The 12606-nt window shown below is 53.7% G+C and overlaps 1 protein-coding gene across 1 annotated transcript in view; it reads right to left on the bottom strand.

Moving 5' to 3' along the window:
* Positions 1–689: 689 nt before the first annotated feature.
* Positions 690–12606, bottom strand: part of RNF212 (ring finger protein 212) — a 33115-nt gene continuing 21198 nt past the window's right edge. The window contains exons 9-12 of the mRNA XM_087863933.1: positions 9318–9381; positions 1864–1936; positions 910–1055; positions 690–727 (exon numbers count right to left, since the gene is read on the bottom strand). Of these exons, the coding sequence (XP_087720059.1) occupies positions 690–727; positions 910–1055; positions 1864–1936; positions 9318–9381 (321 nt within the window). The remainder of the gene's footprint in view (positions 728–909; positions 1056–1863; positions 1937–9317; positions 9382–12606) is intronic.

Here is a 12606-nt window from a genome sequence, read left to right as displayed (position 1 = left end):
CCACCTGCCGTGTGCATCGGCCAGCCAGACGTGGAAGCTGCACGGGGGCCTCGTGCCTTCACAGGCCCGTGTGTGATGCGGCCTGGCCAGAGGAGACGCACCCAGGAGGCCAGGGTGTCGGCCGACAGGACACCTATCCGGGCCGCAGGCTCTCTGAGTGCAGAAGCGGGTCATCTCCCTGCCCCTTACACGCCTGCGCACACCGTAAGCCCGACCTCCGTGAAAAAACACAGACCAAGATTTTCGACAAGTTGTAGGTAATTGCAGCGTAAAGGGTGATGATTAGCCCGAGGGGCCTCTTTCCAACCCCGTGTGGTCTTGACTAGTTGCCCTCTTCTGCCCACGTGACGGCGGCTGTTCTGAACCGTGTGGCCAGCCCCGCGTGGGGGCCTGTGTGCAGAAGGCGGGGCTCGCCCCGAGGCAGACCTGCCCAATCCCCCGAGCCTTCCCGCAGCGAGCCAACGTGGGGGTTTCAGTCTGCTTCAACACCGATGTTTTAAGGAAATTTTAAGGTAATAAAAAGAGCAAAGTTTCAAACATACCACATATATGCTGCTCCAGATAATCAGAAAAATACTTTATTCAACCGTATTACTTTATTTCATCAAGAACGGACAACTCCTTATACTGCGTAAAGTCCTGCCAGTGGCCGGAGAGCCCCAGGTGGGCGGACACGGGCAGGCCCTGGTTCACCTTCCGTGCGTGGCTGCCCCTAGGCCAGCAGACCCTGCGGAGCATGGGGAGCCGTGAGCCAAGGTGCACACACGTGAGCACCATTCAGCAAAGCTCAGAAGCACAGTTCTCAGGAACATTCCGCAAGTCTGTCTACTCCTCCCTCACACCCTCAAACGCGCGGCACACACACTCGTCCAAGAGAAGCGTCTACTTTTCAAAGCGGGGCGCACTTGCCTAAATGCTGTCTCTGCAGCAGTGCTGAGATGCTGATGGGCGGCCTGGGGGCCAGCGTCTGGGAGCCCCGTCTTCCCGCTTGGCCCGGGTCCGGGGGCGCCGCTGCCTGGGACAGCACCTTGCAGGGGACCGGCAGCAGTGGGATCCTAGGAGTCAATTCAACAGACACCCGTCGCCTGCGCCCCTTGGGAGCGGGTTTACGCCCAGAGCCAGACCCTCCTCTGTGCTCGTGGCTCCAGCAGGGAGGGGCCAGCCCCCTGGGGGTGGGGATGGCCTCCTGAATCAGGGCAGAGGGCGCACAGACATGGCTCTGGGTGGGCCGGGGGAAGAGACAGCACCTTGGCTGGGCTATCCCAGAGGACCACATGGGTGCTTGCCCACCAGCACTGAAGGCCATTAAGGAGCTTAGGGAACGGGGGCATCTGCCTTTAGGGACCACCTGCCCTGGAGGGCTGAGTCAGTCTGGGTAGAGACACTGGTGGTTCCAATAGGCAGCAGAAAATGGGGTCTCCCAGTGACAAAGGTGAAGCGTTAAGGGAAATGTGGTCCACTCAGGGCTGGCAGACGGCAGCCAAGTCCAGCCGTCCCTGCTTCTGGAGACAGTTTTAGCGGGAGCCACGTCCACCTGCGTACTTACCTCTATGACCCTGTCTGCATGATGGCAGACCTGAGAACACTGACCAGCTGCCCTTTACAGAAGGGTTTGCCGACCCTGGTCTGTTCCGGTGATAAGACACCGTGTACCCGTGAAATGGCTCTCCTGGAGTTTTTAGGAACAAGGTAACTGCCCAAGTTACGTCTTAGCTTCAGAAAAGTAAAACGTGACGTGGTCTACACGATGCCCTCTTACTCAGAATACGGACAGATGGGTTTAAAAAGCAATCCGCAAGGGTTCACGGCATTATCTGTGGTGTGACCTCCCGCCTGGACGTCTGCGGAGCTGAGACGCACTACCTGAGAGCCTGTGACACGCTGCTGGGATGGGGCGTCAGGCCGAGGGGCTGAGGGCCACGGTGGGAGATGCTGCCTGCAGGGATCAAGGTTCACAGGTGAGCGAGTGCAGCCCGGGCAGGCGGGCAGACAGCGCTCGGCTGTCCCCGCCCCGTCCCCGCCCTCCCGACGGGGCAGGTGCGCCTGCAGGATGGGAGCAGAGCATCCCGCGTCCAGGGCTTTGTCCCCCACGCCCCGCAGCTGCTCAGCGGACATCCAGATGCCCAGAGCCGGGGAGCGGCTGCTCAGCCCCCCAGAGCCCGCTCGGTAAACGTCTGCAGACCGGCACTCTGCCCTCCACTCTGTCTTGGCTCCTGTTACTCTGAGAACCACTGGGAGAAAAAGCACTTCTAGAAGCTTCCAGCTCCGCGATGAGCGCCTCAGTGCCAGGACTAGCTCTTGTCTCCACCCACACTGTGAGATATTTACACTGCCGAATTTCTGCTGACATCCTCCGTGCTAATAAGAAGCTTCCTTTAAAGATGTGAACAGCCCCTGGCGTGCATTAGTCACAGCAGGGAGCAAATCCGAAGACTACTCTTGTTTAATACCCGAACTCTTTGTGTCCAAATTTTGGAGAATTTTAACAGAAGAAGGGCAGGGAAAGAAAGGGCAGCATTTAGGGTCTCCATGTGTCCTTTCATGATTGAAGAAGCTGTATCAGAGAGAGGCAGTGCCTTTCCCAGGGCTGCACAGCCCCATGTGGCCAATGGGGACCGTCTCCGTGCCGCGGGGCTGTGTGGACCGCAGGAGGACTCCCCTCACTGGCGGCACCCAGCACTCCTGAGTCTGCAGGTGACCCGCAGAAGCTCTGTAGAATCACTGAGAATCAGGGAGACAAACTGTCTCACGTGTTTTGTTTTCTGTATTTTGTGATGGTTTGACACTGTGGGGCCGTGCTTACCTGGGAGAGACCACCCCTCCCAGGGCTAGCTGATAGCTGACTCCCAAAGAGTAATGATTTGTCTGTAAGCCTGACTTTGACACGAAATCCGACCACCAGAACCTGTGCTCTCCATCACCTCCCTACCTTTTACACTCGGCCCAGATCACCTGAGGCCAGCATCAGACATGGGGCAGCCCCTACCTGCCCCGCAAGCTGCTAATATGACCCCAACTAACCAATCCCGAACCTGGTCGGTCCCATTGCCCGCCACTCCTTCCCGTGAAGAACCCCCCCCCATGGACCCAGGGATTCCACGTGGGGCCCTGTGGGGCGCGCCTGCCTCCTGCTTCTAGGAAACTGTGAGTAAAACTTCATGTTGCATGGCGGCCCCTCCTGGCCTGCTGGCCACACGTCTGATTAAATAAATCCCAGTACATTTTAACTTGGGGCAGAACCACGGCAGTAATCGTGGGTTACGTGCTCAACACATTACAGTCGATTGAAATAGCGTCTTATTTACTCCTTACAGTAATTTGTGGAGAGAACGGTTATCAACAGAGATGAGGAAGCAGAGGCACCCAGAGGTCAACTCACAGGGGCCGTGCAGGCCTGAACCCAGCATGGTGGGTGCCCTGCACTCAGCAGAGGAGAACCACGTGATGTGGCTGAGTCAGGAGCAGAAAACTGTCCCAGGCCACGTGGGAACTCAAGAGCATGGCAGGACCGGGCACTCGGGCGCTGAGGTGTCCCCCTGCTTCAGCCCAGCTGAAAACAGGTGGTCAGATTGATGTTTCACCAACACCAAGATGCCAGCAGGTCACGGCCTATAATTCCTGTTCAGGAAAGCAATGCTGTTTAATGCACTTTAGGAAAATCTCCACTGAAAAATGAAAAAGCTTTGCTATTTAGAGAGGGCAAGTTTCATTACCCAGAACATGGAAAAACTCATCCCGTGACGCCAGACGGACAAGGGCATCTAAACGGGGCAAAAAGCCTCAAAAGCAGGCAATGTGGTGTGGCTGGTGATGGGGAGGAGCCCCAGGCTGTGGTGAACAGAGGGCCCGTGCCCAGAGGAAGAGAGACGCCAGCAGCCACAGCTCCCCCACTCATTCCAACGTGCTCATTGAGAAGGGGCCCAGGCTGCCCAGGAGCTGAGACCAGCGGATCTCACGAGAGCAGGGATGAATCCAGGCAGAGCTGTGGAACACCAGAGTGGCGAGCCCACCAGTGGCAGATGGCAGCACCCCCCGCAGGGCCCTGGAGGGTCTGTGGGACGCTGCAGCCCAGCCCAGAGTCGAGTCGGGGTGGAGGTGAGCACCGGGGAGAGGCTGTGCCACATGACCCCGGTGGCAGCCAGCGCTCACGTGAGGAGTGAGTGCCTGCAGAATGAGGTGGGGACAGCTGAGAGCTCGTGGTGCGGAGCAGGCTCCCAGCACACCGCCTCCACACAAGAGACAAGACAGTCTTGAAAAAGAGGGATGAGGCTGGAGGGCTCCCTGCACAAAGAGAAGATGTACAGCGGCAGAAGAAAAGCAACGCATCACACGCAGGAGAATGGCATGACTTACAGCCGGCTCCTTACCAGAAATGAAGGAGCGCGAGGCAGTGGGAAGCCTCCACAGGGCTAGAGACGGTGGGCCAGGAACTCCACATCCGGTGAAGTGACCCTTCAAGACGCAGACAAAATGAAGACATTCAGAGGTGGACAAAGACTGAGAAGACTGGCAGCTGACCTGCCCTTCAACAAAATGGTGCTTCAGGCTGAAATAAGAGCCAACAGTAACTTAAATCCATGGGAAGGAAGGAGGAACCCTGGAAACGGTAAAGGATGTGTCTGTGACTCTGTTTTCTCTTATGATCGCTAAGAAACGTGACGTTTCAAAGAAGTAATGAAGATGCTGTGCTACTGGGTTTGTGATGCTATGAGTGCTCTACGTGTTATGATGTGTTATATATAGCGTATGTAGTTATACATAAACAGGACATCATGAAGCGGGGGAGGAACAGTAAGGGAGCAGTGAATTTCACCAGAGTTAAGTCAGTATTCACTTAAAGTAGATTATGATAGGGTGCACGGTATAATTCCTAGGCAGTCACTGAGAAAATAACAGAACACGCTAAAATATCAACAGAGGAATCAAACGTGTGTAGTGGGCTCAGCTGTCGTAACACAACACTACAGGCTGGGGCTTAACCAGTAGACATTTATTGTTATTAGTCATGGAGGCTGGCTGGGTATTACGAAGGGCCCCTCCCTGGCCTGTTGACGGCCGTCTTCACTCTGTGTGCTCGTGTGGCCTTTTGGTGCATGTGCATGGAGAGTGAGCTCTCTGCTGTCCCCTCTTTTTGTTTTATGGTTTTGTTGACACAAATACAATGTGCCATTTTTTCCCTCTTGTGTCTCTTATAAGGACACTAACCATGTCAGATCAGGGTCCCATCCTATGACTTCCTTTACCTCCTAAAGGCTCTGTTTCCAAATACAGTCATGTGGGGTGTTAGGACTTCAACATATCAATTTTGAGGAGATACAATCCGGGCTGTAGCAAAAGGATACACTAAAAATATTTAATACAAAAAAAAGGCAGTTAAGGAGATACAGATGAACAACAAATCCCAAGACATACATGAAACAAATAACAAAATGGTAGACATGTGTCCAAATATGCTGATAACTGTGTTAACCATCAATTGACCAAACACTCCAGTGAAAAGGCAGATAGTATAAGAATGGGTCAGACAACAAGAAAAGCAACATCTGATACTGTCTGCTAGAGGTATGCTTTGGACTCAGACATAAATGGGTTGAAAATAAAAAAGAATGGGAAAAGATACTCCTTGCAGATTGTGACCAACCTAAAAATTAAATGAAGAGAATTCCACCATCAAAAGCAATTACCGAGGCTTCAGTTTATTAGTAAAAGCAACACCTATCTACTGAGAACCGCAGAAGACCCCCTGGATAGATTAGAGATCTAGGAAGTAGAGAGACAGAATGCCATGATGATGAATTCAAAGTCTCAAAACTGTTAAGACAGTAGTTCTCCCCCAAACTGAGTGCAGATGCAACCCAAGTCCCATCAAAATCCCAGCAGGCTTTTCTGGTAGAATTTGACAAATGGATCTTAAGATTTATGTAAAAATGCAAAGGACCTAGACTAGCCAAAATCGTTTTGGTAAATTAAGACCAAAGTCAGAGGGCTTACACGGATTTCAAAATTTACGGTAAAGCAAAAAAAATCAAGAAGATGGTATTTTTAAAAATTTCATTTAAGTCATCTCTACACCCAATGTGGGGCTCGAACTCACAACCTCGAGATTAAGAGTCGCACGCTCTACCAACTGAGCCGGCCGGCGCCCCTAAGAAGACGGCATTTTGATCGGTGGAAAAGAATACAAAGTCCAGAAGAAAACTCTGACAGTTATGACCAATTGATTAACCTGTTTTGGACTGTTTATCATCTGCAGATTTACAACTGACTTTTGTGTATGGATCTTGCATCCTGTAACCTTACCAACCTTGTTTGATTCCTACTGGTATTCTTAAAGATCCCTTATGATTTTCTGCACACAAGGGCACACCACCTATGATAAAGACACTACACCCATTCTCACCCGATCTATTGCCTTTCACTTCCTTCTCTGGCCTCCCTGCACTGGCTGGAGCCCCCAGGGGATGTCGGACTGGAGAGGGGCTGTGGACTATGGGCGCCCTGCCATGTACTGGGTCTTGGGGGATAGCACGCTCCCTCTCACCAGTACCCTGTTGACTGTGGGTTTTCTACAGATGCCCTTTACCTGGTGAGGAAGTCGCCTTCTACTACATGTTTCTTGAGAGTTTCTACTATAAATGATTACCCCACTTGGTGACGGTATACTAGTCTTTTCCTATGTTGTTAGATTTGATTGCCTCACATATTTTAAAGAATTTTGCATCCATATTCATAAGGAATACTGCTCATTTTTTTGTGTTGTCTTTGGTTTTAAGATACTGCTGACCTTGTAAAATCAACTGGAAAGCATTCAATCCTCTCTTATTTTCTGAAAGAGTTCATGTAAGATTATTATTAGTTCATTAAATGTTTCATAAAATTCACCCATGAAGCTATGGGGAAATAAGCTTTTCTTTGTGAAAAGATATTAAAATTATTAATTCAACTTCTTCGCTTGATAGAGGTCTATCCAGATTTACTATTTCTTCTTTGAGGTACTTTTGATAATAATGTCTTTATAGGGATTGATCTAGTTCATGCAAGTCGTGTACTTTGTTGGCAGAGAATTGTTCATAATATTTTCTTATAATTCTTATAATATCGCCTTTCATTCCCGATACTGGTAATTTGTGTTTTGGTCACTGTAGGTAAAAGTTTACCAATTTTGCTTTTTTTTTTTTGCAAAGGACAAACTTTAGGTTCCAGTGAGTTTTCTATTTACATAGATTTCTAATTTATTTTGTTGAAGCTCCTTAAGGTTGGAAGCTCGCTGGTTTTAGATCTCCTTCCTTTCTAACATAAGAACTTAAAGGTATACATTTCCCTCTAAGCATTGCTATACCGGCATCTTAAAAATTTTGGTAGGTTGTATTTTCTTTCATTCAATTCAAGATATTTTCTGATGTTTCTGGTGTTTTTTCCCTGATCCACTAAAAGCTAGTTATAATTGTGTTGTTTAATTTTTAAATATTTGTTTTACTCTGATTTTCTTCCGTTGCTGATTTCCAACTTAATTCCATCGTCACCTGAAAATACACTTTGTGGGATTACAATCCCTTTAAATGTGTCAGGCCTTGTTTTATGTCCCAGTATGTGGTCTATTCTAGACAGTGTCCCATTTGCACTGGAAACGAATGTGTGTGGTGCTATTGGTGGGTGGGTCCACATCTGTCAGGTAAGTCAGCGGTGTTAACAGTGTTGTTCAAGTTATTCCAGGGATATTGAAATATCTGAATCACAATTGTTGAATTAACCATTTCCCTTCTTAATTTTGTCAGTTTTAGCATCATGTATTTTGGGTCTTCCACTTTGGGCGTCTACAGTAATAATTATTATGTTTTCCTGGCGTATTGACCCTTTTATCATCATGAAATGACCCTCTTTGTCTCTAATAATATTTAAGAATGATTTGGGGGCTCTTGGGTGGCTCAGTCCGTTAAGCGTCTGCCTTCGGCTCGGGTCATGATCTCAGGGTCCTGGGATCGAGTCCCACATTGGGTTCCCCGCTCAGTGAGGAGCCTGCTTCTCCCTCTGCGGCTCCCCCTGCTTATTCTCTCTCCCTCTCAAGTAAATGAAAAATCTTTAATGAAGAGCAGAGATTTTCAGACTGTCCAGCCCCAACTGGATGCTGTCTACAAGAGACACACTTCAGATTCAAGGATACAAATAGGAAAATTATAGAAAAAGATCTAGAGAGGCTGTTTTCACATCAGACAGAATAGGGTTTTTTTAAATTTTTTCAAAGATTTAAAGACAGCTTGCCTGCCTCCCGCCCCCCGCACAGGTGCAGGGGACGTCGGGCCCACAGGACACCCCCAACAAAGGTGAGCGCGGGGCAAGAGCCAGCACCCCCGAGGGACACCACCCTGTGCGCCATGGAAGTGGCATCCGCGGGAGGCTACACATTAGGCCTGGAGGGTAAGTGTCATGAGTTCTCACCAGGGTGTGACCGGGAGGCCCAGTGATGGGAATAAACTGGCTCAAATGGGAAACTCCACACATGGGGGTGTGGGGAGCTGCGTCCGCGAGCTGAATTTGCTCCAAGCCGGCACAACAGGCCTGAGGTGGGCGGCGTGGGAGCAAACAGGCAAGGAGCGGGGACAAGGGGCCGTGAGCACAATGAACACCCGTGTTCCCTCCCGGCCGGCAGGAGCAGTGCCAGTGGTGGAAACGGCAGGGTCCCCCAGAGCAGGGGCTGCAGGCCCCCCACTCCTGCTCTGTGGGGAGGGCGGCAGCACGAGGCTCTAGATGAGACCGCGCAGATAGCCCGCCTCCCGGTCCTACTGAGGCCGCTGCTAGAATATCACCTTCGGCAAGAAGCAAAGGTGAGACAGGGGCAGAGGAGCTGGGCTCAAGGGCAAGCAAGCTCGGTCACAAGTCCACAGTGCCCCCCACAGGCCTGAGCTCACCGGGTGCTTGGTCAGGAGGCGGGGAAACAGCAGAGGGGCTAGGCCGGGGGGCCCACCGGACCCCAGCGGGGAAGGGGCCTGAGCGTGCCGCCGGGCACACGCACTCGCTCCAGAAACCCACCGGCCGCTCCAACAACTCCCAGGAAGCAAAGCTGATGATACCACTTTGCTCCGGGCCAAGAGAGCTTATGCTCCCGCAAGAGCGCCTTCTGTCTGTGGCTGTTCTGAGGGTCCCCCCGTGGGCCCAGCAGCCACACCATTTTGGGGAAGCAGTCGCTCCCACGCTAACTTTGTTGAGGGACTGCACTGACACGGGTCGGTTCTGATGGGTCTGGGGGAATGTTCCTTCCTGGGGCATGGAGCTCAGTCCGTGTGCTGACGTGGGATATGGGTGCAGGGACCCCCACTTACCCATGCGTCCATGCTGAGGGGGGCTGATCAGAGAGAGTCTTGCTGGCCCAACTGCCACCTCAGGCTAAGTGTGTAAAAAGAAAACAAGTCAGTTTCCAATGCTGCCATTTCTGAGTGAGATTCTCCCTGTTTACTGAGAACGCACCGCTTAGTCCCCGTCAGCCGGGCAGATTCCTGGGCTGGCCGGAGACGGGCCGCACGGGGCCAGGGCATTCACCGCGGTGCCGTCGGCCCCAGGGAGCGCACGGCAGCCAGCGCATGGAGCGCTCCACTAAGCACTTTTAAGAATTTTGGAAGAGAGAAAAGTCCTTGACTGACATAATAAATTTTACCTTTTTAAGATTTTGTTTTGAGAGAGACAGAGAAGTCACACAAGCGGGGGAGGGGCAGAGGGGGAGAGAGAATCTCAAGCAGACCCCCTGCTGGGGGCAGAGCCTGTCGCGGGGCTCAATCCCATGACCTTGAGATCATGACCTGAGCCAAAACCAAGAGTCGGACACTTAACTGACTGAGCCACCCAGGCGCCCCTGATATCGTAAATTTTAAAATCCTGATTAAATCCTTTTTAATCATTTTGTACATATAATTCTGACACCTTAAAATCTAGATGCTGATGGGGGGAGGTGTTTTCAATCACGGGGAACCCTGCTCTGGCCATGCACCTGTCAAGTTCCCCCAGGGATGGTCCCCCCCACCGATTCCCTGAGAAAAAAGCTCCCTGGTGCAAGGTTAGCGATGGGGGTGCCCTCCTCCAACCACAGAGAGGCTGCCAGGAGTGGGGCCAAATGCTATTTCCGGCTGCTCTGGCCTCACTCCTGTGGCTCCTCCCATGCCCGGCCCCCACTGGTCTGTCTCTAGACTTTGCCACCAGCCCCAGCCCCTGATGGCGGCCCATCTTCCCAGCTCCCACCCCTGGCACATCCACCCCAGTGGTCCTTTACTCCATCATCCAGCAGCCTCCCTGGGTGGCCCCGCTCCAGGGCACCCTCCGTGACCCCAGGCTCATACCCACCAGTCATACTCAACCCTGGCGGGACTGGCCCCCTCGGGCCCTGCCTGCAGGGCCAGCTCTCCACTGAGCTGGCTGCTGACAGCACACTCACACCCAAGACAGAGCCTCCCAAGTTAAAGCGTCTTTCCCGGCCATGTGTGGGAACGGTGGGCTGGCTGCGGCTCGCTCTCCACAGGCTGGTGCTCTGGTATCGCCACTTCTGGGTCCTTCCCATCGGCCAGTCCTGGCAACCGTGTCATTTTACTGCTGCGCTCAGCGTAAGTCAGGGGTGCCTGGCCTGTCCACCCTCCCCAGGGCTCCCCGTTCCGTGGCTGCCCACTGAGTCAGGGTGCCCAGATGCCCACCACTCTTGTGCGCCCCAGCAGCCCTTTGCACCTGCCCCTCTCACAGCCTCCCACGGATGGGGCTGCACTCCCGACCCCCATCTCCATCCAACTCTGAACAACTGATGGAGTATTTGCAACTTCAGAAAAATTATCACACAGCAAGGGCAAAAATTACTAAGTTGGATTATAATTGGGTAACTTGTCTTTTCTCACCCTAACTTCTACTAAGGAAGGATTTTTATTTATTTTAGGGAGAAGCCAGTAACAGGCGAAGCCAAAAGGATACAAAGACCCAGAGTGGCCGGGGTGGTGGCCACAGCACAGACGGACAGCCCGGCCGTGTGGGCACAGAGGTGACAGGAGCTGCCCGTGAGGACCTGTTTCCTGGAGCACGACTGGGGGCTACGGCCTAGGATCGGGGTGCTGTGCTCAGCCGCACGCAGAACTCCGACGGTCTCCCGGAGCCCGGGCCAAAGGCCCACTCTGAGCAGAGCAGGCACAGACCCGACCTGGACCAGCACAAGGAAGCCACGGCTCCCGAGGGAGGTGTCCCCCGCCAGGCTGCATTTTGGGGGTGGCTCCGAGGGCAGAGGCCTCTACAGGGCGGCCAGTTCACAGGAAAACCCAGAAGGCAGCACATGGCAGACAGCTGCGGGGAGCACACTCCGCGAGCGGCAGGGTTCACAGGCGGGGCTCCCTCACTTGCCGCCTGCGGCCCCACGCCAACCAGGCCTGGCTCAGGGGGTGAATCAGACGCAGCTTTATGGTTCTCCCTCTACTTACAACTTGCTCAGTGGAGGATTTTTCCTGCGAGAGAACAAACACTCCGGAAAGATCTAGGACTCCCCAGTGTCGGGGTTATGGACGCCTGAAGCTTCCCGCCGGGTGTCTGCTTCCGCGGGGTTGGGGTCTCCTTGTCCTGGAGCTGCCTACGGTGCTGCAGGGGTCACGTGACAACCCTCCATCCCACCTGGGGAGCCCCGTGGAAACTGCTGGTTGTGCGTCCGCGCATTCGCACACGCGTTTCTGCACTCTCGATGGCTGACGTGCCTTTGTTCTTGGGGTTCTCCTTTGAGCTGGTTTTCACGTTTTACTGGCTTCCCTCACGAATTCGTGAGTTACGGGATGCGTTCGCTTGATGTGTGAGTCTCCGGCAGGATGTCGCAGGCCGGGAAAGCCAGGGCCACGTGTGAGGCGCCATCAGCACCCCGTCCACCTGCAGGCTCTGCCTCCCTCACCCTCTCTCCCGGGACCCCAGGTTCAGCACAGGGCAGCGGCAGGGAGAGAGGACAAGGCTCTCCAGGTCCGGCATGGGCTGTGCCTGGGCGGCTGACCCCTGGCTGCTTGCGTGAGGTGTCGTACGGTGGGCACGGCATTTTCTCCGCGGGAGCCCTGTTCTCACGCCCGTGGAGGAGTGTGTGCGGCCTCTGCCGCAGGCCGCTGCACCACCCAGGGTCTCCCAGGAGACAGCGCTCACCCTGCCCCCGCCGGGCATGCATAGCAGCTCTAGCCCAGGCGCCTGCGCGTGCTCCCACTCCCGGGGCTGACAGAGCGGCCCGGCGGGACCGACAAGGTAGACAAGTCTCCTTGAGGCTCTGCGTTCTGTTTCTGTTCTGGCACAGGGCGGGCGAACTGCAGCCCGCAGCTGCTCTCTGAACGCAGGTGCACCCACTCATTCCCACCCTGGAAGCCTCGGTGCAGTCTCAGCTACCCCCCACCTGCCCGATGGCCACGCGCTACCCGATGGCAGCATGAGCTCCCGCTGGTCCAGCAGCTCACTCTGGTGTCCCGACGGCTCCCCACCTTTGGTCCCTCAGCTGTAACACCCAGTGACATGTGAATCAGTTTGGGCTGTCAGTCTCTAATCTCCAAAACAAGGCCCCATGTGGGTGAGGCTCAGGGCTCAGCCTCTGAGGAGCAAAGCCAGTGGGCAGTGGGGGGTGCTGGGATC

The sequence above is a fragment of the Ursus americanus genome, chromosome 8, assembly GCF_024610735.1.
Source record: "Ursus americanus isolate L20-20 chromosome 8, mUrsAme1.1.p, whole genome shotgun sequence".
Classification (NCBI taxonomy): Eukaryota; Metazoa; Chordata; class Mammalia; order Carnivora; family Ursidae; genus Ursus; species Ursus americanus.
Note: the sequence above shows the minus strand (reverse complement) of the source record. Positions and strands in the feature narration are given on the sequence as shown.